The sequence below is a fragment of the Trematomus bernacchii genome, unplaced genomic scaffold (genome assembly GCF_902827165.1).
Source record: "Trematomus bernacchii unplaced genomic scaffold, fTreBer1.1, whole genome shotgun sequence".
Taxonomy (NCBI): Eukaryota; Metazoa; Chordata; class Actinopteri; order Perciformes; family Nototheniidae; genus Trematomus; species Trematomus bernacchii.
The window spans coordinates 26,659,292-26,684,103 of NW_022987720.1; the positions used below are offsets into that span (position 1 = coordinate 26,659,292).

The window sequence follows — 24,812 nt, forward strand, 5'->3', positions numbered from 1 at the left end:
ACTATATTTTAAGACTTTAAGTTTTTGATGAAATCTTCCTGTTGAATGTGTAATGTTAAGGGAGAAATTGGGCACATTGAGTTAAGTAAGGTAATAAGGACATGTTTTGGTGAAAGAGGGACAAACATGGGTTCTGAATACCATAATGATTAGTTGTACATGTAGGGGAGAGAATTTCATTTCTTTCATTCAAATATTTCCATATGAGGGAGTGCATATATGAATACATGAACCCTTTGTGCACAGAGTTATGTGTATCATCTCGTCATTTCTGAATGTATACCTGTATTTTAGATGTACTCCATCAGAAGCCTGCCCACCATGGCAGCCCGTGAGTACCGAGAGGAAGATGGAGTGGAAGATATGACACAGCTAGAGTAAGTAGAAAATCACATAAAGGTCACCTCTTTGTGAGAGATTGTATTGGGAAGTGTAACCATTAAAGTGCAAAAGAAATACATTTATAAAAGTGTGATGCAAGGCAATCTGTCATTTGTTGGTGAATTATGACTTTTAATAATTAAGTGCTGGGATGTTTCATTCTCAGAGTAAATAGAGTGATGAATTGCTACTGCATATACTTGAAATACAGTGGTGAGAAATGCCAAAAGATCGATGAAAGAAACTGGTAAAATCCTTAGTGGAAAAAAAGGCCAGATTTGAATTTAGCTCAGTGCAAATATGTGAAGAAATCTTGATGGTAGAGTAATTCACTATACATTCTTTGTTATCCTTAAATGTGTTTGTTCCACTGCTTCGGTCTAGGGAGATGCACGAAGGGGTTGTTCTGCTGAACCTGAGGAACAGATTTGAGAGGGAGATTATATATGCAAGTATCTGAGCACTACACACATTCAACTACCTGCATACAACGTTGTACTACTGAAACATTCTTGAAAATAGAAATCTGAAGTCAAATCAGTTTGTTTCATTGTTTGTTTTGATCATAAAAACGTATCTCTTTCTTTTATTTTCAGACATACATAGGTAGTATTCTGGTTTCTGTGAACCCCTATAAGATGTACAACATCTATGGGACGGACATGGTGCTGCTGTACAAGGGTCATGCTTTGGGAGAGAACCCTCCGTGAGTCATTTCAAACTGTGGGGATGGTAAACTGAAAACAAAGTTGTTTTTTTAGTACACTTTTGTATAGTATATTTCATTGTAAAAACAATACAACACATATATTAAACTAAGAAAGTATGCTGACATGTTTGAAGTAAAGGAACATAGAATTGTTTAGGTAAATGATTAAGGCTGTACAGGGGATAAGGTTAGATATACTGAAGATAAGGATAGGAACAAGAACATAAGCTCGAGTTAGATTTCATTTCTTTCATCTCTTTAGATATCTGAGCTTGACTCTTTCTCTTTCAGGCATTTGTTTGCCATAGCAAACGCTGCTTATTCCAAAATGATGGATGCCAAACACAACCAGGTCATAATAATAAGGTAAGAGTGCGACTCTCTTCATAATCTTCTCAAATGTTCAATCATTAAAAATGACTTTCCATGTTTCTGCAAACCAGACATCACCAAGTTCACAACTAGATATACTTTATATAGAGTTTCATCCACTAGGAGTTTTTATCAGCTTATCTACCTGCAAAAAAGTCATACTGTACACCACACATTACGCCTGGTGTACCTGGGCCTTTGTAGGATTTAGGGTTTACATGAAAATAACAGAACTTGGATATTCTTTAACATTGAAGTGGCAAATGACAGAAAAAAAATCATAAATAAATGAGAAAAAGATTGGATAATTATTTTCTTTATTAACACAAAGACAACATTTTCCAAGAAAAAAATGAAAGGAAAGATATTGATTAACAATCCACAATTATTTACTCTTGTTGGATTAACCCAATATTACAAAAAAATATTGTTTTCTAGTGAATATGTTGCTTTAATGTCTGAGTGGATTTGTGACTTTCTAATATTATATTAAAACAACTTTTCCCTCTGAATACTGCCCACCTTTCCTGGCTGGTCATTTTCATTGTATTTCTTTTTTAATTATTATTTGTTTGCCCACAATTACCCTAATATGTCTTTGCAAACCTAATGTGTTAAAACAGTTTTAACATTATAATCTTGCCTCGTGCAACAAGACAGACTTTTTGCACATCATTAGTAACCTTCTGGTTTAGCAGCAGTTTAACCTTGGTATACACACAGTGTCCATCAAGCTCCTTGGACAGTTAGGTTTCCATCTCCAGTTGGATAAGTGTTTGTATATTCATGAGTGTCTGTCTGTGGTTTTCTGACAGGTAAACTTAAGACAGGCACCTCTCATTGTCACAACTGTTCTCCACACACAAACAGATGCCAGTTACATCTAACTCTGAAATAAAACAATAGACACATACAGAGAAATAGCCATAACTCTCATATTAAATACAAAAACGACCACACTCGCACACAACTGGAACACTCTAGCCATATTCGGAAGGAGATACCTGTAAGGAAAGCCCAGCCAGGTCTGGGCCAGGAACAGATTATCTTTCAGAGGTGTGTGTGTCCGAGTACACGTGTGCGGACCCTGTGTTTGTGTGTGAGTCACTGAGTGCGTGTTAAGGGGTTACTGAGGTCCAGTGACTAGTATTGGCTCTGTTTTAACCAGCCTGTGAGTCGAAACCCTATGCTGAAATGTGGTCAAAGTGTCGGAGTCTCTAAATACACCTGCAAACACGCACAAAACTCCCGCCCCCCCTTTGGCAAAGCTGACATAATGGTGGTATTTAGCGCTAAACTGTTGGCGGTGATGAAGCACAGTGTGTGTTTCAGGTGGTTTGGCGCAAAAGTGGAATTGAGGCCTTACCTAATGCAAGATTAGCTGGGTCTCAATATCACTTAGTCAATTAAGTCAAAACCCTTCTCAAGCTCCAGTAGGCAAGTGAGAAGTATAATATACTGGACTCTCTAAGTGATTAATAAACGCTGGGTGTAATGTGCCCAAAGTGCAGATAATGTTCACTGCTAATGATCTTGTACTCTGAACTTCAAAATAACTGGACTTTTTACTTCTTTACCTTGAAGATTAAATGGATTATCATTCTATTTAGAGAGTCCATCCAGTCCATACATGTATACTATATAGTAGCTCACTATTACCAACCCCCTGGGCTATTATAGTTAAGAAGGCAATGTTGTAAATGCAAGGACTTAACTGACCAGAAAAAGTGAGAAAAAGTACGACTTCAGCACCACGGACAGCGCCATGGATTTCTCAACTCACAGCAAAGATAGTCTAGTGATATTTCAAAGTCATGATCAGGGCTATACATTATAATTTGCACAGATCAGGTAGACTAGACATATTCAGTTAAACACCTCTGGCTCTGCACCCTCTTCCAGTTCACCAGGCTGTGTAAATAGTGTCTGAACGTACCTGTGGATATCCTGATTAAACATATGATTGCCTCACTCACTTATTGGACACTATATCTTTTATTTATATAGCCCATTTGTTGTTGAAATGTGCTACTTTATGTTTCCTTCCTGTGTTTCAGTGGAGAGAGCGGGTCTGGGAAAACGGAAGCACCAAACTGGTCCTTCGCTATCTAGCAGCAATGCATCACAAATGCAATCTTGCGCATCAGGTACGCATCAAGTGCTTGAACCACGCAACCCAGACAGGCAGACACCACACCAACTCACACAAGATGACTAATGTGTCTGTGCGTCTTCTTTTCCATGTCTTTGTTTCTCTGCTGGCTCTTCTTGGGTTCAGATTGAGGTAATGGGGTTCCCTGCATGATTTAAAATGGTTTACAAATCATCTTCACTTACTGTATGACCATAAGAATAGCAGGGTGCTGTGTTTTGATGTGGTGTGTGACAATATTCATCAGAGATGTTGTGTTTTCTCATGGATTTTTTTCACTTGCTTCAATAAAAGTATGTCGAGCGTGTGGTGTGTGTATGCTGTAAACATTAACAAATGATGGTACACTGTCAGTTTGTCACCAAGCTCAAAAAACATTTACTGTGTGTTTGAATGTTTTGCAGATACTTGAGGCTGCCTCCTCTGCTGGAATCTTTTGGAAATTGCCAAAACTGTACGGAACGATAATTCAAGTCGCTTCGGGAAATACATAGAGATCTTTCTGGAGGAGTGGAGTATAGAATCACTTACTCTGTTTGTGTTCTTTATTATATTATATTTAGATTAGATATACTTTAGTGATCCCAAAGTTTATTATTATAATTTCTACTCTTTTTTTTCTCCTCTATTTTTTTGCCCTCTCTCGGTCCAGTGGTTGATCAGTGGTGCCATAACCTCTCAATATCTACTGGAAAAGTCCCGTATCGTCTTCCAGGTGACAGACACCGACAAACACATAAGATCACCCTCAATATCTTGTACTTTTCTGTGTGAGAAAGTATTAAATCTGTGTTTTCCCTTCAGGCCAAAGATGAGAGGAACTATCATATCTTCTACGAGATGCTGGCAGGTCTTCCCTCGCAGCAGAGGCAGGCTTTCTATCTTCAGGAGGCGGAGACCTACTATTACCTCAACCAGGTAGAGGAAACAATCCTGTGGAGATACTGGGGTTACATATATTAAAGGTCACCTATTATGCAAAATCCACTTTTTCATGTCTTTTATACATCAGCATGTGTCCCCCCTCTGTGTAAAGAGATTCTGAACGTTTCAGGAAAAAAGATTCTCTCTCTTTTTGTCCTGATCCATTTATATAAAAACCTGTCTGAAAATGAGCTGATCAGATTTTGGCCACTTTATGATGTCATAACGTTTTTTTGGCTTGTGTAACCATTAGCCAATCACCAACCGAGGTAACACCCCCCCCCACCTTATCACCTGAATCTCCTCCTAGAGCACCGATAGGCGCTTTCACACCAAGTACTTTTCCCAGGAATAGTTCCCGGGAACATTTCCCCGGAACTTTTATTTCCTGGAACTATCTAGTAAATCGCGTTCACACCGTAATAAGTCCCTGAGGGAGCCGCTGACGTCACTCCCCGGTCCCCGGCCGGAAGTCCCCGGAGTTGGGGACTGGCTTCAGTGGAAGCTGCTGGGACTCCCAGCAGCTTCCACTGAAGCCTTCCGAGTAAATCGCCAGAACGCCGACACCTCCTCATCTCCACCACTCCCATGTTTTCTTTTGTGTTGCCATAAGTTAGTCTCTCTCCGTTGGTGCGCTGGGCTAATGCTAATAATGCTAATGCGAGCAAATAAAATGGCGGCTTCACAAAAAGTTTTCAGAGTTTTACGGGGCGTGGTTTGCAATTCGCCCAGCCAATCAGAAATTGGAACCTTTTTCTCCCCAGGAAAGTACCACCTCTCTAGCAGGGACTAAAAAGGGGTGAAAAGGTTCGCAAAAAAAAGTTCTAGTTCCAGATCTTTTTGGTGTGGAACGCAAAAATCCCAGGAACTATCGGAACTATTCCTGGGAAAAGTACTCCGGTGTGAAAGCGCCTATTGTGTTATTTTTAACCAAATATCTCTCAGAGGGGCGTGGGGAGTGGCTCCTTATTTTCATCTAAAGTAACAGACAGAGAATCAGCACTTTTGAAACAGGGCTGAAACAGAGGGGATTATGGGATGCTGCAATGATCTGTTTGGTATTTTGAGCCAAACACTTCAGAGACATGTTTTGTGTATATCTGAGACCTATAATATATTGATGAAAAACAGTATAATAGGGGACCTTTGAGTTTGCTTTTAACTGTCTTTCTGTCCTTAAAGGGGGGGGATTGTGGGATAACAGGAAAGAATGACGCAGAGGACTTCCTGCGTCTGCTCGCTGCCATGGAGATCCTGCACTTCACCCCTGACGACCAGTCGGCCATCTTTAGAGTTCTTTCTTCCATTCTGCACCTCGGCAACGTCTACTTCCAGAGGCATGAGGTAATGTTTCCAGAGATCTTTCTCTATTCGTTTTTGATTGTTAAGGGAATAAGGAGCTAATGAGACATGAACTCAATTGAAATAAAAAGGATATGGGTTTATTTATTGTCTCCTTTTACTGTGGTTATATATGACAATACTAACTATATCACTAATGATCTTTATATTACTATTTTTTTATATTAATAACTTGAAAAGATCTGCAACAACACTAAAGAAATACTTAAAACGAAACAAAATTATTATAATAAAAACACTAATGTTGTATTATTAGTATTTATTATCATTATTATTATTATTATTATTATTATTATTATTATTATTATTATTATTATTATTATTATTATTATTATTATTATTATTATTATTATTATTATTATTATTATTACTTTTAAACACTTGTACCAAAAAACATCCACAACTCCCTCAACACTTACAACCACTTGCACACCCATCAGCAAATGTATCTTATTTTGCATTTATTTATGTAATTATTAATTTAAAAAAAGGGTACAATGAAATACAAAAATAAGATGATAATAAAAAAAAAGCAATACCAATATGTAACTAGATTATAATGAGTATATGGATACCAGATGAAGTGTTCTGTCTTTCTCTTGCTGTGCTGCGCGTCAGGCCGACGGCCAGGAGGTGGCGTCAGTGGTGAGCGCTCAGGAGATCAGAGTGGTGGCCGAGCTGCTGCAGATCTCTCCGGAGGGACTACAGAAAGCCATCACATACAAAACCACAGTCAGTATCAAAATGTATTTACTGTGCATGTGTATTTAAATCCCTGCATCACAGCCAAAAACAAAGACTTTTTTTTTCAGTTGTAAAAAGTCTATATAAGTAAACAACATGGACAACCTGAATAAGGTGTTAGAGACCAGCAATGTAAATCAACTAAAACATTTTAAGACAGTTCTTATCCTGATATTTTCTAAAAAATAAATAGTCTTAGCTGTCGTGTCATCTTCTCTGAAACCTCGGTCAATCTACCTGGCACGTTGCATGTTTTTAAAATGTATTTCTGTTACCTGGGAAGTGTTTTCCCTCTAATCTCTGACCCTGTGGTCATTCATTCATTATGCTTTGAATCTCAAATCAAATCTGACCTCATGAAGAGCCGCCTGATTCTGTTTCTGTGTGGTGACAGAATCCCTTTAAGACACATTTCAAACACTTTCCATTACTCACAATGTAACTACAGATGTGACTTCGATATGTCAGCATTCATTAGTTGCGCATATGGCTTACACTCACAACACACATGTCCACACACACATCCTCCTGTACACACAGCACAGTACACATGCAGGAAGAAACACATACATATGTAGAGTGATGCTTCTGGCAGTGGAAGCATCACTTGCCTTGTTTTGTTTGCAGTCCGTATATTGGACGGTATGTATCTTTTATAAATAGCCACACTCAGCCGCGCACAAAAGTAACAGCTTGAGGGATGGAACATTTGACATCATAGCCTTTTTAAATAAGATTACTGCTTTTCTGCACCAAAACAGCATTTCATATTTATTTGAAAGGCTTATACTCATTGTCTTTGTGTCCTTTAGCCTGTTACCAGGCAGGAGCTGAAGCCCAATCGTTTTTGATCTCAGGAACTCCTCTGGAAACACATTTTAGGCAGGAGGACTAATACAAAAAAAAACGTTTGCAAATATCTGGCTTCAGATTATGTTATCAACAGAAGAGATGGCACTCACATCCAAAAATCTTAAGAAGATAAAATAATGAATAATACAAATTATAAAACATGTCCCCCATTGTTCTTCTTTGCTTCAGGCAGGTGGTTTCCAAGGAGCAGTCATTATTAAGGGTTTGATTATCTAAAGAAGGATTTCAAAAGGTTTTACAACAAAAACAAAACAGCAGTTCTTAAAAGACAATAATCTTAAATCCAGCTGCAATCTCCCTCACTTCTTTCACTTATCTTCAGGACATTATTCTCCTTAATCACCACCACTGTTAAGAAGACACTCAATCCAATGTATTCAGGGTGTCCGCGGGGTCTTAAAAAGTATTCAAAGTTGATAAATCAATTTAGCGAAAATTAAGGCTATAAAAAAGTATTAAACGGCATTTTCCAAGGTATTACATTTTGTAGCTTGTTTTCAATAAGTATATAAATTGTCCAAAGAGGTTGTATTCTACAGTTTGCCTGAATGTAATCATTGCGTAGGTGTGTAGTGTGATTCTGTGTAGTTTATTTATGGCATCCCGTTGGATCTGACGTCATCTGAACAGGACATCGCACGCTCACTGCTTGATAGCGCGCGAAGGCCCGTTTACGCCGGTTGTTAAACAACATCGTTATGGGGAAATGCAAGTTTGCGTCCAAATGGTTGGAAGATAAGGAGGAAGGACAATCAATACTGTATATAGTCAATGTGAGGTAAAGTGTGTCGCCAAGGTAACCGGTTAAAACTCCAAGTGGCGATGAGGTCTTAAAATGTACGGAAAGGGTCTTAAAAAATGTCTTAAAAGGTCTTACATTTGATTCCTGCATATACCCTGGTATTAGTAGTTTAATGTTTCCAATGTACCAAATCACAGCATTAAACATACTCATTTATTCAGTATTACCTTAAAACGTAAGTGAAAAAACCCAGTAGCTTCTAAAAACTGAAAAGGCAAAATGGACATTTCAGCTACCTTACATGTTTTACTCTTTTGTCTTTTTTCACAGGAGACGATGAGGGACAAAATCTACACCCCGTTGACTGTGGAAAGTGCTGTTGATGCCAGGTGAGCAACAGCTGCATATTCAATACATGAAAATGTTTAATAACCTTTCAGTTCATATTTAAATCATTTGTTTCTGTTGACATAAAGAGACTTCAAATCTTCAAAACCTGTGAGAGAGTTATGTTTGTTAACTCTTACATCCCCCTTAAATACTTGTTGTTTCCCATGACTTCCAATTCATTATTTCTCGCACCACTTTAAAAGATAATGGTGCATTTTTATTTCCATACAATATTCCTACCCCTCACTGTTATTGTCCGTCTTTCACACTCAAGTGTTTGTTCTCCAGAGATGCTGTTGCCAAGATCCTGTACTCGCTGCTCTTCCATTGGTTAACAGAGAGGATCAACGCTCAGGTGTATCCCCGCCAACACTCCCTCTCCATCTCCATCCTGGACATTTACGGATTTGAGGTACAACGAAAGCACACAGTCTTGCTACCTGTCTGTCACTTTGTTGTGTTGCACTCCAGAAATACTCCAGTGTGTGTGTGTGTGTGTGTGTGTGTGTGTGTGTGTGTGTGTGTGTGTGTGTGTGGGAACAATAGGATCTGACCTTCAACAGCTTCGAGCAGCTTTGCATTAATTATGCAAACGAATACCTGCAGTCCTTCTTCAACAGGATCGTTTTCAGGGAGGAACAGGTGAGTCAACGTCTCACACACGCCACACACACACACACATACACACACACCAAGATGTATCTAAATTAGTTATGGAAGTTTAGTCATTTTATTCGTAAGTGTTATTACATGTGATCCCCATGCAGGAGGAGTACAGACGGGAACAGATCCCCTGGCAGGACATCCCATTCAGTGACAACCAGCCCTGCATCGACCTCATTGCCGCTAAGCCTCATGGGATGCTGAGGATCCTGGACGACCAGAGCTGTTTCCCACAGGTGGGGCAGAAAATAACTTTGTACATATATGTTACACACACACATTTAAATATCACTTAGAGCAGGGGTGCCCACACTTGTTTGGCTTGTGAGCTACTTTTGAAATGACCAGCTCACCAAGGTCTACCAACCAAAAATTAAATTCCAAATTGAAAGGGGATGAATAACAAAAGCTTTAACACATTTTATTTAGACATGGACAGAAACAAATACATGTGCTCTAAGTCTTAGAGTCTTCTGCTTTGTTGCCAGGCGACAGACCACACCTTCCTCCAAAAATGTCACTATCACCACGGCAACAACCCACTCTATATGAAGCCAAAGATGCCCCTCCCAGAGTTCACCATCAAGCACTTCGCTGGACGGGTCACCTACCAGGTACACAGCTTCTGATTGGCTTATATCGAGTGACAAAACCTGCTATTAGTTTTCCAGTTGGCAAACATTTATTTGATTGACTGACAATGACAATAATGTCATTGATAACCTATGATCAGTAACACAATGGAGAAAAATTAAAAGAGTGTATGGAAACAACACAAAACACTGCTGGAAACCTCAACTTTTCCCTGACAGATTCTAATCATTTGTGATGTCAATAACACAGGTTTACAAGTTCCTTGATAAGAACTACGACCAGGTCCGTCAGGATGTTCTGGACCTGTTCATTCAGAGCAAGAACAAGGTGAGAGAAGAGAACCATATTCCAACATATCTCACGTGAATAAATGTGTTTCAGTGAAATGTTTTTCTGTGTGTCCAGATGGTGTCAAACCTCTTCCTGGTTCACGCAGAGGTCACAGGTCAGCAGAGAGGTCACATGAGGAAAAGCAGCACGGTCACCAGGAGATACCAAGCACCCACCGTCAGCAACAAGTTCCAACAGTCTCTGCTGGAGCTGGTGGAGAAGATGGAGAGGTGAGCCTGACAGAAGAGGAGATGTTTACCCTCAGAAAATAATTTCATAGCACACAGTTGCTGCCCACAAACTGTCCCTATTGTCAGTAAAAAACAAAACAAATATAGTTTATAATTAACAAATTAAATTGCAAGAAGTTAATGTTGTTTACTTTTCTTTTGTTTCAGGTGCAACCCTGTATTTGTACGCTGCATTAAGCCAAATAATATGAAGGTACTGTAGGTTTTCAGACTTTCTGTTCTTCGACAGATGCCAATGCCTCACTGTTTCCTGACATTCATTGTTTTTCAAATGTACGTTTTTCTCTGTTTAGCAACCGGGTGTATTTGAGGACGAGATGGTCGGCAGTCAGCTGAGACACTCAGGTGTGCTCGAGACCATCAGGATCCGTAGAGAGGGGTATCCTGTCAGAATGCCATTCTACATCTTCCTGTTCAGGTAACACACACACATGGTGGTACTCACAAGATGGTGGGAGGCCCATTGGTGGAAAGGCACTAGGTAGTTTGTATGGGAAGTGATATCGAGTTGCTTAAATATGGAAGCCATGAGAGGCAAGTGAGAAAAAACTAAACATTTCCTTGATCTATTTTCAAAGTATATTCTAATTATTCTCTCTGCGTTGAGTATGCCTGAAAATCAGTAGAAAAAAAGTGATTTCAGAATAATCTTATAGGAGAATATTCTTTTTGTCTCTATCATTTTTTCTTCATTCTTTGACCACCTGTGGCAAAAATGAGTATTACAACAAGAAACACATCATCTGGACAAAAAAGCACTTTTTTTCTCCATAGATAAAAATAAATAAATTAAAGGAATCTGTAGAGAATGAAAACATTTGAAAATATATTATTTTTAAAGCCAATGTATTTGTGTAGAAGTGTACATATGAGTATGTGAATGTGTCTTCCTCAGGTATAAGTCCTTGGTGGGGTTACGAGAGCCTCCAGCAGCGAATGGAGACAACTGTATAATAATGCTCAGCAAACTGTGTCTTCTCCGACCTGGAGACTTCCACGTTGGAGTCACAAAGGTGAGTCTCTCCTCCCATTTGTTAATGCTAATCCTTCACAAAACTAGCAATGCAATACTAATAACATGTACGTGTGTGTGTGAATGGCAGCTGTTTCTGAAGGAGGACATCTACCAGTTGTTGGAGTGTAAGCGGGAGCGCTCCCGTCAGCTCGCCGCTCTCACCCTGCAGCGCTACACCCGCATGTTCTTCGTCAGGAAACGCTTCGTAGCTTTTCGCAGGAAGATAATCGGGCTGCAGGCTCAGTGCCGAGGCTTCCTCACCAGGTCGGTTCTCTACTGTTTCAGAGAAATCAAACTGTTTGTAAAAAGCAACAAAGTAAAAAGCTTGATTTATCTGATGAATAAGCATTTATGTAAACAAATGTACTTACTTTTATCTAGATTGTATAACCTAGCAGTGAGGAAAACCAATTAAGGTTAACAACAATACACTTTTTTAATGGGTAACACATGTATGTAAAAATGATGGTACATTTTGAGAGACGATAATTCATTTAAACCAATGGTTGGCCAAAAATGACCTAAAGTTTCCCAAAACAACAGTGTTTTCTTTTGGTCATATTGGATATCAAACAGACAAGCATGACAATAACTGCAAAATGAATGCATATCAATTGAGAAGGAAACGTTTTAATACAAACTATTGCCTCATATTAAAACTCACTGCATGTTATCCAAAAATCAAAATTGTTTTATAAAACTGAGCCAAATCCTGGCTTAAAAAACACATTTTAGCAGGGACTTCTGAAACAATTACTTGTAGCATGCCTACAACGTTTGTCCTGTTGTATGTGTAGCAAGAATTATCAAAATATGACATTAAGAGAAAATGTGTTAACGTGGTGATTCTCAAATTCTTAACTCTGCCTTCCAGGAAGCGCTATGTGAAAATGAGGCAGAGTCTGGTTCGGTTTCGCTCTCTCGTCCACATGTACGTCAACCGCAAGCAATATATCAAGGTACATAAATCAATCAGGCATATACTGTTAAAAACATTGCCCACTTTTGTGACAATTTAGTGCTTTAACTTTGTCTTACTCTTGTTTGAATTGTGTATGATTTCTGTTTCAGATGAAGTTTGAAGCCCAGAGGATAGCTGAGGAGGAGAGAAGGAGGAGAGAGATGGTACAATGGACGTTTTGACAGGATAAATATGGGACAAATGTATCTGTAAAAGTAGTATCTTCTTTTCCCACAAGACAGTAAAAAACAGTAAAAACTCTTTCAGGAGCTGACCAGGAGGGAGGTGGTGAACGTCACACACCTGGTCATCCCTGCAGAGCTGGGAGCGTTACTGCAGGCAGCCGGAGGTCTGTCAATGTCCGTCATCTGTCTTCCTGTTTGAGAAGTGACATTAAAGTGCAAACACAGATTATTCATGAGCCCAATAGCTGAGCTCTCACTGAATGTGTCTCATCTCATCAGCACTAAAAGTGTCATCTCCAGGACTGACTTGAATATTCCTGACAGAGTGGTGGCAGTTGATAAATAAACCATGCATTTCAATTTTTTCATAAAGATTGTCAACTTTATCCCTCAAATATCGTGTCTGTTGAGCTTCAGCAGTGGACATTTAAAGTATAACAGTATATCATGTGTATCTATATGTTTAACTCTAGTTTTTTTTATTGTAATGTTAAATATATCAGTGGCACACTAGGAATAAGTGGAATAAGTGTGCAAAATATTTACATTTTATTTTCGGATCCTGAACGAGACCGCCGCCAGAGCGCGTCTCCCCGCTCTCTTTAACTCCAGGCGACTTGCTGCTGCTGTCCTCCGTGGTGAAACGATCAGGGGTGAAGTGCTGCCGGAGCGCGCCCGCACTTCACCAATTGCAGTAGGCTACCCATAAGGAGCTGTACATGCCGCAGTGTTTGCGTGGCTGTGTTTTTAGTTGAAAGCTCAGTGGCGATCTGCTCGTCTCTCATCGAAAATAATATGCTACACAGGGGCGGACTGGCCATCTGTGTGTTCTGGGGAATCACAGAACGGACAGTCGTCATTATTATTATTATGCCGTTTAAACCAATTATTTAAATGTGTTTAAACGGCATCTTACAGGTGAAAGAGGTCCACACACTGCTCCCCCGCAGCGAGGCTCCCCCCGCCCTCCCGTTGACAGTTCACGATCGTCGGCACACTGATCACAATTTTTTTTTTAAATGGCACATCATATCAAAAAGGTTGCCGACCCCTGGTATACAGTATATCTTTCTATATTTGTAGCTGACTTGCAGTTTGTTGTTTCTCTCTGTTTCCAGTCAGGAGGGAGTTGCACTCAGACTGTCTGGCTCTTCTTCAAACTCCTCACATCCAGGAAGAGGCTCAACTCACCCTGCCTCTGGACATCAACAACTACCCGTTCTTCCGCTATGTGCAGATCTACTTTAGGGTGAGACACTGAGTGTAACAGTATACTCACAGTCAGTGCTGAAGGATCAGATCACCATGCTGTAGATATACAGTAAATTCAAACATTGTGAATATTTTGTTGCTGTAGGAACCAAAGTTTGGGATGTTGACGGCGCCTCTGGAGTCTCCACTGACCCGTGTGGAGGAGGACCTGAAAGGAGAGGCTCTGCAGCTCTTCATCATGGTACACTCCATTCTCTCATGAACATGGCACTTCAATACTGATTATACATTTTCACACATTCTGCCACAGGCGTTGATCTTCTGGATAAACAATGTTTTTCAGACCAGCAACAAAAAGGAGAAACCATTTTAAAACCCACACTTGCCTTTCCCCATTTTCCTTGAGCATGACAGACCAACTAGTTAAAAGTCTTCTAAAACCTTTGTCACTTACCGTCTGGGGCCAATCAGGGAGGACAATTGAAGCAACACATTGTTTGTTCTTCACTTCCAAAAGTATGTTCCGAATTAAAGTCTACATAAGTCTGCATACAGGGGAGGTATTTAAACGTAACAAAATAGTCTTTTAAGCCTCAGACAGACAAATGATAATGTGAATAACTAAGAAACAGTTCTTTGAGGCCAGGACAGGCCCAATTTGACAGCAAATCAGAAATCCAGACACATTTAAAGAAAGCTACAACAATACACAATATTCTACGAGGCAGTGAGATACCCTGAGTTAGTTGTCATTGTTTTTTTTATTTCAAGGTACTGCGTTTCATGGGGGACCCTCACCTGAACGGGGCTCAGGAAAACATGTTTGGGAACTACATCATCCAGAGGAGCCTGTCGTCTCCAGGGTTACAGGACGAGATCCTGGCTCAGGTGGTGAACCAGGTGTGGAGGAACGTGAACTCTGAGAACGCCGAGCGAGGCTGGCTGCTGCTGCTGGCCGGCGTCTGCAGCTTCGCCCCCTCCGCCAGGATGGACAAATATCTGCTCAAGTAAGACAGGACTTCTTGTGTTTAGAGGAATCATTGAAACAATACGAACTTCTACGGGCAAATTGGAATGGGGTAGTATTGTAATACATGTAGAAAGAAGAAAAACATTTACACAACGGAAAATAATAACTATATATATACTTTTAATGTTTATGTATAATTCTAGTGATTTTTTATCTGCATCATCATTTGTATGGATTTTTCCTTGGCTCATGTTAGACATTTTCTCCAAGTTTCATAAAAACATTGGTTAGTTTTTCCATAATCCTGCTGACAAACAAACCAAAAAACAAAATATCGTCTTATTAGGAATAATATAATATGTATGCGAATCCATTTTGAAAAGCTAAATAAGTAGAGGCAGGTAGCACATCATTATATTAAAGGAAATGTACTTAACTTTGAAATGTGACCTTTTTAAAAACCTTTACTTTAGGACTTTACTTTAATTTTTTCAAATATCTAAATGTATCAAAATATTTTACTATACTATAAGGTTAATTCTCTGTTAACAAAACATGAAAAAACTATGTTTTATAGGCATAAAAACTTACTTTCAATAAAGGCTGTGACCTCAGGTGACCTTTCCTCTGCAGGTTTGTTTCTGACCACGCCCCCGCTGGTTGCCAGGCGCTGCTGCAACACAGACTAATTCAAGCCAATCAGAAGACACAGCTAGGGTCTGGCTCCACCCCTGAGACTGCACGGACCTATCCGCTGTCGCTCCTGGAGTGGACGGCCAATAGGAAGAAGGCTAACATGGTGTTGCACGTGCACTGCTTTGACGGTGAGATTCTTCCCGCCTTTTTCTAACAAAATATCTCGCAGTTACAGCTTCCTAGCGTAACATTCTCAAACACTGCTTACAGATCAAGGGACAGAAACCACACAATATTCACAAAATGTTCCTCTTTAATTGTTATTTTACCATCAGTTGTTCAACAAATCTTTCGTTTATTTTAAAAATGGTCACATCGAAAACATTAGACTTCATATTAAATATAAAGTAAGCAGTTTTTCTCAACTACATTGTAAATGAGCACACGGCTCAAATACAAGCGAGTGTGTGGCAGAGACTGCTGGCACTACTTTTATTGAGTGGGATCCATTACAGCCCCTGGTCATTGATAATTCATTGCCAGTAAGTATCAGGTGATGGAACTACTATACCGGGCTCTCGGGCCTCTTAATGGCTCAATTTACTGTATTTTGCTTTGGTGCGACTCCAATCTGAGTGATTTAAAAAGCACAGTGGAAAGGGACAGTTAAATTAAGGTTTCTTTGTTTGTTTTCCCCACAGGCGCATCGTTCCTGTGTCCGGTCCATTCCTGGACCAGTGGGGAGGAATTAGCAGGGGACATACTGCGCCACAGGTGCGAACATTTCATATTTAAAGTGGAAACAGACAACCTTTATTTCCCCTCTATCCACTAGTGTGTTCACTAGTTTCCACTTCCTTTGAGCTATAAATCGGGCCTTCGTTTTTCCATGAGATTGTACCTATCCTTGTTAAAGGAAATTCATTCTGAATCATTGCAATAATGACCAAAAAAGTGTCTATTGTCACTCACCTACAAGACACACAAAGTTAGGCTAATTAATGTAAGGCATTCATTTTCAGCTCTAGTTCTCCTTAGCTAGTTGTGCTATTTCCTTTTTTTTAATTTCTACGTATATGAATAACCTCTTAAACCGTTCTGTATTTCTTTAATCTTCCTACTTGAACCTACAGTATATGTTAATTTTGTATTTGTACCGCTTTAATGAACATACAATTTCATTATATTCTTCATACTCTTCAATATATTCCTTTTACTGCAAAAAATACAAACTGTAGTGTTGTAAAATATGTGCATTATTTAAGTAGGTATAAGGGGGTATTTCAAAATATGTGTTGGCTTTCTTCCAGGGGGGTGTCGGACTGGTGGAGGGGGAGTTCAGTCCTGATGAAGGAGCACGGCCAGTGGGTGGAGTTAGCGGGTCACGACTATGTGATGGACCTGATTTCAGACCTGGAGCTTCCTCCTGACTTCCCAAAGCAGAAGAGCTACTTCATCATCAGCAGCAACGACCCGGCCAGAGTCAGAGCCAACACCAGCTTGTCAGTACACAAACAAACACACACATGCATGTATACATAACTGAGATCTAGTTATTTACACTAAATATCTAATTTACCTCATAAAAATGTACCTTTCCTTCCAATTTCTGCCCTCCTCTCAGTGCTCTGTTTGGCAGTGGTTTCGATTCTGATGAGGATCTTCCTCTCAGAAACAGCAGACCAGCGTACAGTCTGCCGGACTCTGACGGTTACCACAGCCACGGTACACACACACAATTATATCCCTCATATTTTATGCATGTATTACCAAGAATATATACAGGACTAGCAAGTCTTTATACATCTATTGCATTTGAAGACAAGGTCAGATTCACATTTTGTTATAGAACAAGTACATATAATTGCACCATATTTTATAATATAGTTAAGGTTTCTTGTAATTAAAAACGTACATGATGTGATGTGTTGAAAGCTGCTCTGCTGTGTGTCTGTGTTCAGTAGAGTCCGATGCGTTCAGTGACGGTCAGACTCATAGAGGGATGGACCGGTACCTCGACAGTCTGTTCGACCCGGTGCTGTCAGACAGCAGCATAGTGAGTACTTGCCCTCTGCTTTGTAAATATAGTAACACCTCTACCTTTAAAGTGGACCTATCATGCTATTTTTAGGCAATAGCATAGGTCTCAGATATATAACAAAATATAAAAAACATGTCTATGAAGTGTTTTGCTCAAAATACCAAAAAGATCACCCATTCTAGCCATGCCTCATATCCCTCTATTTCACTTCCTGTTTCAAAAGTGCTGATTTGGGGTATAAAGCTTTAAAAAAAAAAGGAATTGATAAAAAAAAAGGAGGGGTCTGAGCTCATGTGGGACCCAGCAGCAGCTACTGTCTAAACTAAATACTGCCGTGATGAAACGCCATATCATGGATTATCAAGGATTATTTCTGAAACAGTATGGAGCTCAAAGGCTTTCTCTCTTGCCGGTTATACCATAAGGTGAGTTCCTTTTTATTTCCTGCTTCTTCACACACATGCTCTGTGCAGTACAGGTTATCTCTGAGTGTTAGCGATGCTAATGTAAACACCGACCATATTACGTCCTAAACAGTCGGGCATTGTTTCTGATAGCAACGTTTCTGATAGGGCCGTGGGTGTAAAGCCAGCCTACATTTCCGATATTACGTCATATCGGACGCAAATCTGAATCAGCTCCGTTGTAGCCCCGTTTTTAGAGATTTGGGTACGGAGGAAAAGAGAGAGGGTTTTATTTTCTGACGCTGCGTGAGTTCCCCGACACACCGGGGACACATCTTTATGAATAAAAGACATCAAAAAGTGCATTTGGCATCATAGGTCCCCTTTAATATACAGAAATGCTGGTTAATACTTCCATCATCATTAGTTTAATATATATATTATATATATCATATTATTTTAAATGTTTGGTTAATTTGTCCTCTTTTAAAATGTGTGATCTAATTAATAAAAGTGTGAAAATGAAATAAAAATAATCACTCAGATATTAAGCCTCGATCCACTTGAATATGTTGACATGTTTAATTGTTGAAGTTAAAGTGTCAGCCAGTAAAAAAACGTTAAAAAAAACACAAAAAATAATAATAATAATAATAATATTAGTGTTGAAACCATAAATTGCTTAATCAAATACACTGTAAAAATGCAGGTGTAGGGGTTGTAATTACTTTTCTCAGTAATAGAGTGCCACAGTGACGCGTCCTAAAACCCGGAAGTAAACTCCTTCCGGTTCCTTCGACAAGTATAAATAATTTTCTAATCATAAATCTATCGATTAGATTTATGATTCGAAAATTATAAAAGTAGGGTAGACATGTGGATATTATCCGGCAGAACAAAACGTGATCTGTCTCTTCAATGTGTGTCAAACACAGACCTTATTTCGAGCTATTTTCCAAAATCCTATGGAGAAATTGCATTGTTTTTTTGTCGAAGGAACCGGAAGGAGTTTACTTCCGGGCTTTAGGACGCGTCACTGTTGCACTCTATTGGTTTGCATTGTTTTCACAGTTATCAAAACATGAAAACAGAAGTCAGACGCACAGCAAATGTTCCATTTTGTGAGCCAGCAAGGTCACAACATCTCATTGGGTCTGGTTTCATCTGGTGTACATTTTTCACACTTTTGTGACATTCAAATAGCCAGTCAATTGATAAATTGGTCAAAAAAAAACTGATTAATGCATGAAGGAATTTCTCATTCGCTGCAGATAAGAAAGGTATAAAAGTGTCACGTCACGCTCCCACCTGATCTGCATTGTGAATGGAGGGAGTGTTGATGGATGCAGGGAACATGTGATCCAAAGCTTCTGTTGTGTATGAATGGAGCAGACAGCAGGGCTGATTAAGTTACTGAGGGACCTGCCGTATTGGACCGAACAGCAGGCAGAAGGTGTGCTGAGCTCTGTGGGGATTACTGCTCTGTTACCTGCTTCACTTTTGGTGTTTTTGTTAATACTAAAAACTGGAGGAAACAGGAAGAAATGCAGGTATGTTAAGGGTGTAAACTAAGGCACTTTGTTGGATTCAAAAAACTTAATTTCCATAATTTTTGTAAAAAAGTGTCCTTGAGACCCATTCTTTTCCAAATGTATTTGGTTTTCAATATCAGCTGTCAATCAAACCGTGTGTGGTAACATTTCTCTTGGATTTGCTTTTGATAAAGTTGTAGCTTATGCCTGTGAGACTTTATTATTTGACATCTCCTTCTCCAGCTGCTGCTTAAAATATTGAGTACTTAACTTATTGAGCAGTAAAGCAGTTTTCCCCAAAAAGTAGCAATTTGGATTTGTTGTGTTGAAATAGTGTAAAAAAAAAATCGGAATCAGAAAGCTTTATTTTTACCGTGGGAAATTGTGTTTTAAGACAGTTTGAGACATTGTTGAATTACATTAAAATCAAGATAAGTACATACATGTGTAGAAATATGCACATTGTACTACAATATATAACATGTTTATTGCAATGTATTCAGTGGTGTACTGGGATTATAAGGTATTAATGCTGAATTTCACAGTTTAGAGGGTTATGTTGCATTAAGACAATTTAATCAGAGTCCCTACTACTTTGTCCTTTTTCTTGTGTTGATGAGTTTTTACCACTTTAACATTTTTGTTAAATTTGAAAAGGGTCGTTGTTACCTTTTTCTCTCTGTTATCCAGGACATGGAAAAGTCTGGACGTTTTTCAGCGAGGATGAAGGGAGGAGGAGGTATCGGCATGACAGGAGGAGGAAGAGGAGAGGGGGAGACCCAACCAGCCCCCAGTCGGCCTTACCCACCAGGGATACACCCCGGAGGTAAAACACTCAAGTTAGTGTGTGTGTTTCCTGCTAGTTACATCTACTCGTTTTCCAGATTTTCCATTCATTCTTAATTTTTTACAGTTAGTTTTGTGTCTCTCCTACAAGTTGTTACAGACTGGGTCTTTACATTTTTTATGATCCATTATTTTATTTCTCACCCTTCTTTTGTCCTGCTGCTCAAGCCTCTCTCACCACTGACATCAATAATTCATCTTGTTTTAAGTTGTTTTCTAAATCCTTGGCATTAGTCTCAAGTTCATGAATACTTAGATAAACAGTTCCCTGATTAATGGAAACACTGCCAAGATTGAAATGTTTTGGGTTAGTCTGTTTTCAACCTGTACTCAATACACAATAAAAGAGACATCATATGAATCTAAATCTAAGAATAGACACATAATACAGATAAGGCAGTCCTTTAATGTGGTTTATTGAAGTGTATCAAACATTGTATTTGTTACTATAGTTATTCCCAGGTTGTTTGAGGCTCAGTGACACAGAACCGGTCCAGGTGTAAAGTTCACCAGCGTTAACCGTTAGTCGTTTAGCTGTAATGACCTCATGGATAATGCAGAGACAGCCATTCACTGTAACCACAGATGACTCCTGTACTCGCTATAGGCCTCTGTCACTCTCAAATTCTCTCTCGCTACACACTCTTTATCAAACACACACACATGCTTTCATTTGATCACTTAATGCCTTTCTATAGGCGTCTCTGTGCATGCGTCTCTGCATGGCTGTACACAATGTGATTGTTTTTACTCCTGGTTTTCGGAGTTTGAAGTAGTAGTAGTACTGAGTAGTTCAATTATATTGTTGTATTGAAAACAGTAGGCATAAATTGTTAAAGACTTAATGTAATTCATCTACATGACATTTTGTGTGCACCGGGTACCTTAGACCTCAAAAGCAACGGAGGGGGCAGTAGGTGGGAGTTGGTAGGGGGTATATTTTTAAAAAGTAAGCAAAATTGAATGACTCTTAATATCTTAATTGTACATAGCATGAATAACATTTGCCCTTCACTAAAATGTATAAACAAAAAAAGAAGACATGCTAACATGCTGATGTTTAACAGGTTATATTTAACAGGTACATTTCTGATGATCTTGTCTGAGCCCGTCTTCCCTTGATGAAATTAGCAATAGGGTCGGAAAAAAACCGAGGTTTATAAGCAGCACTTTTCCCTAACCCTTAACCTGTTCCCTGAACCTGTCGCTCCTCAAGCTGTGCCAGTGCTTCCAGTAGCCGGAGGAATGATGCCCCCCATCCCTGCCATGCCAATCCCCTCCCACCACCATCACCACGAACAACACCAACAACAACAACAACAACAACAGCAGCAGCAGCAGGAGCCTCCACAACAACCACCACCCCCACAACAACAACCATTCCACCAATACAACCGTCCCCAACACCCCTACGACCCACATACTTCCTCCACCATCCCTCCCGCCTCCCGTGTAGCCCCCACCCCCTCGCCCTCTCGCACTGCCCCCCCCCGCTGCTGAGTCAGATAATGTCGCCTCCCATTTCTCTGCCGCCCCCCCGGTGGTTCCAGGCCTACCTATGATGGCCGGTATGCCAGGTACAGCCCCTTGGGGTGCGTTCCAGCATGTTTGGCCTGAAGCGTGAGGGCGTGGTGGAGTTACAATTACATTTGAAACAAGTTCCTCTGTGTGTTTTGATTGAAGTGGAGGAGTCTGCTGTGACATGTGCACTGAAAAAACTGAAACGTTGACTTTAATTAAGTGTTTTATGTCAACAGATTTCACATAACTGTATTAGGTGAGTTGAAAGGAATAATACAGTATTAAGTTGAACCTAATAATTTGTATTTAAACTTAATATTATTGCTTTCAACTGTTGACATAATACATTTAAATAAATTAAATGTGAACTGTGTGTGCTTCTGCTGTTTTCTACAGCAAAATCATCTTTACTAAAGGGTGTTTGATTGTTCTTATTTCTCTAGGATCTGAGCACACAATACTGACTCAACAGCAACAGGCCATCATCAACCAGCAAGCTATCATTCTGGTTAGTAACTCTGCTTATTGTGATATTGCTGTTGGTGTGTTTGTCTGAGTTATATGGAAAAGATATGCTAACACTTTGGGCTGTACCAAAAAGCTTCAAAGTGAATTTCATATTTAAATCAAGATTTGAATGTTGAACAGATTTTGTATTTTTCTTTTGCATATTTATTTAATTCAGTTTAAACCTGGTCTTTCTGCACAGTTGCAGATAAAGATGAAGCTATACTAATATTATCGGTATCATACTCTTGACGATGACTGACTGGGAGTCACTTGGATAATTTTAACCGACAGCTGAAAACACGTTTTTGTAGATTAGCTATTTATCAGCGACATCCCCTTTTAACTGGTCTTTTAATCCTAATCACTTCATTAATATAGGTGTTTTTATTTAGGTTTTTATTATATGTATACAAGGTGTACTTTATGCGTGTTGCAGGCCCAGCAGATGACCATGCAGGCCATAGCGATCCAGCAGCAGATGTTGGCCGTCTTCCCCCCAGCTGCCCCGGCGCCTCGGTCCCCGCCCGCACAGCATCACATGACACAATACTCCAGTCCTGTGAGTATCCACATACTTCTGATTTGCCTGCATGCAATAATATTAAGTTTAACATATTTAACCTTAATATTATTGCGTTCAACTTACCTAATACAGTTATATGAAATGTGTGTATACATTCTGTCCTGCATCAAAATATACTCAACGGTAAAACTTATTTTCCTGCAGACCAGAGAGAGTGAGGAGTCGCCGTACAAGCCTGCTGCCGTTCAGCGCAAAATAAGTAAGTTCTACTAAGTTACTAAATGTAAGTCGGTAGATTTGCTGTGTGGTTAATACGGTTATCACAGTGAAGCTTCAGGATGCCCCATGCTTTTTTTTGAAGAGGATTTTAATAGCTGAAGGGTCACACTGTTCTTTTACCTCTCTGCAATCTCATAAAATGCCCCCTGGAGAAGCTTTGACATAATTCTATGTTTCAGTAAGTACTCGATCTAATAGAAAGTGTTGTTCCAGGTCCGACCCGTGGCCCCCCTCCTGAGGACGTGGTACGATCCAGTGCCAGCAACACAGAGCGCATCGATCCCAGCCACAACATCAAAGACATCATCAAACAGCATCATCCCGCCGACACAACCACTGTTACTGGACCTGCTCCACAAAGGTAACACGCTCATCATTTTGTAACATACGCTTTGAAACATGAATATTAATAAAAGGGTTTTGTCCATCTACTGATTGGTGTGTGTGTGTGTGTGTGTGTGTGTGTGTGTGTGTGTGTGTGTGTGTGTGTGTGTGTGTGTGTGTGTGTGTGTGTGTGTGTGTGTGTGTGTGTGTGTGTGTGTGTGTGTGTGTGTGTGTGTGTGTGTGTGTGTGTGTGTGTGTGTGTGTGTGTAGGAAAGGTGATGGAAAGGTGTTTGGGAAGAAGTCAGACCCACATGATGAAGCTATGGAAATCCTTAGAGATCAGATGGCAAACCCCCCACAACCGGTACCCCAACTCAACTCAACACACACAGACAAAGACACACCCCCACACACACACACGCACGCACGCACGCACACACACACATTCTAATGGAATCTTACATTTATTTCAATCCTCAGACTCAAAGGAAGCCTCAATCCTCCCTACGTAAAGAAGATGGAGGAGTTAAGGTTACCAAGACGACCAAGTCTCGTCCCGCTGGGCCAACCAGCTCCAGCTTAAGCCCCGCCCCCCCTCCAGGTACACATTTTACACACTAATGTGACACGACGCACAGTAATAGACAGCAGAATGGCAGAAAGTTCTTCACAGCTTTCACACCTGCATGTGAATGGACCGTATGGGAAGTCAAACGTTTTGTGTGTGCTTGTGTTTCCAGTTTCTAGAGAGTTGCCAATAGAGCAGGAGATCATTCAGACTCAACTCCACAGTAGGACCAGTGATGAATATTACACCTACTCCAACGTCCCCTGGAAACTCTACATGAGGAAAGAGGTGTGTTTCTTCATTGTTTGTTAAACGGTTATTTAAGCTGTGCCTGATTTATGATCACAAACTATCACAAGGAACATTATTTAAGATGGCCCTGAAATATAACCTTACAGCAAATGTAAGGAAACAAAGACTGTCAAAAATAAGTATACGCTTTTTGAAGATCTTGTTGTAGTGAATATCAATTTATTATGTCTGCCACTCCAGAATCAGTCAGTGGTGCCAGACAGTAGAAATGGAATATTCAATTTCCCCTTGTACAATGTCATGAAATATAAAATATTTTTGTTATTTTTGTCTGTTTACAGGTTTTCTATCCTAAAGAGACATTCAACAGCCCGCTGATTCTTGACCTGCTCTTCAGACAGGTTGATTTATGTATTCCTTATTAGTTATTTACTTGTCTCTACATTTATTGTGCATTAAAGGTGGGGTAGGTAATTCACTTCAGAAACACTTTTTGTTATATTCCATGGAATGCTCTTAACATCCCGATAGCAATGAATATCTTAA

At 39.8% G+C, this 24,812-nt stretch overlaps 1 protein-coding gene across 1 annotated transcript in view; it reads left to right on the forward strand.

The window, feature by feature from the left end:
* Positions 1–294: 294 nt before the first annotated feature.
* The window catches only part of myo15aa (myosin XVAa), a 36,152-nt gene continuing 11,634 nt past the window's right edge, over positions 295–24,812 (forward strand). Inside the window, 45 exon segments of the mRNA XM_034142268.1 lie at positions 295–377; positions 766–829; positions 978–1,087; positions 1,382–1,456; positions 3,520–3,545; positions 3,548–3,620; positions 4,028–4,058; positions 4,060–4,152; positions 4,267–4,329; positions 4,419–4,532; positions 5,721–5,882; positions 6,519–6,632; positions 8,590–8,648; positions 8,938–9,061; positions 9,196–9,291; positions 9,417–9,548; positions 9,801–9,926; positions 10,156–10,233; positions 10,312–10,466; positions 10,635–10,680; positions 10,781–10,905; positions 11,383–11,500; positions 11,591–11,766; positions 12,377–12,461; positions 12,574–12,627; positions 12,731–12,816; positions 13,771–13,897; positions 14,006–14,101; positions 14,632–14,867; positions 15,464–15,654; positions 16,168–16,240; positions 16,777–16,968; positions 17,091–17,191; positions 17,428–17,522; positions 20,134–20,269; positions 21,506–21,552; positions 21,746–21,866; positions 22,254–22,318; positions 22,757–22,879; positions 23,048–23,102; positions 23,336–23,483; positions 23,717–23,810; positions 23,927–24,047; positions 24,187–24,302; positions 24,608–24,667. Coding sequence (XP_033998159.1) covers positions 295–377; positions 766–829; positions 978–1,087; positions 1,382–1,456; positions 3,520–3,545; positions 3,548–3,620; positions 4,028–4,058; positions 4,060–4,152; positions 4,267–4,329; positions 4,419–4,532; positions 5,721–5,882; positions 6,519–6,632; positions 8,590–8,648; positions 8,938–9,061; positions 9,196–9,291; positions 9,417–9,548; positions 9,801–9,926; positions 10,156–10,233; positions 10,312–10,466; positions 10,635–10,680; positions 10,781–10,905; positions 11,383–11,500; positions 11,591–11,766; positions 12,377–12,461; positions 12,574–12,627; positions 12,731–12,816; positions 13,771–13,897; positions 14,006–14,101; positions 14,632–14,867; positions 15,464–15,654; positions 16,168–16,240; positions 16,777–16,968; positions 17,091–17,191; positions 17,428–17,522; positions 20,134–20,269; positions 21,506–21,552; positions 21,746–21,866; positions 22,254–22,318; positions 22,757–22,879; positions 23,048–23,102; positions 23,336–23,483; positions 23,717–23,810; positions 23,927–24,047; positions 24,187–24,302; positions 24,608–24,667 — 4,665 coding nt within the window.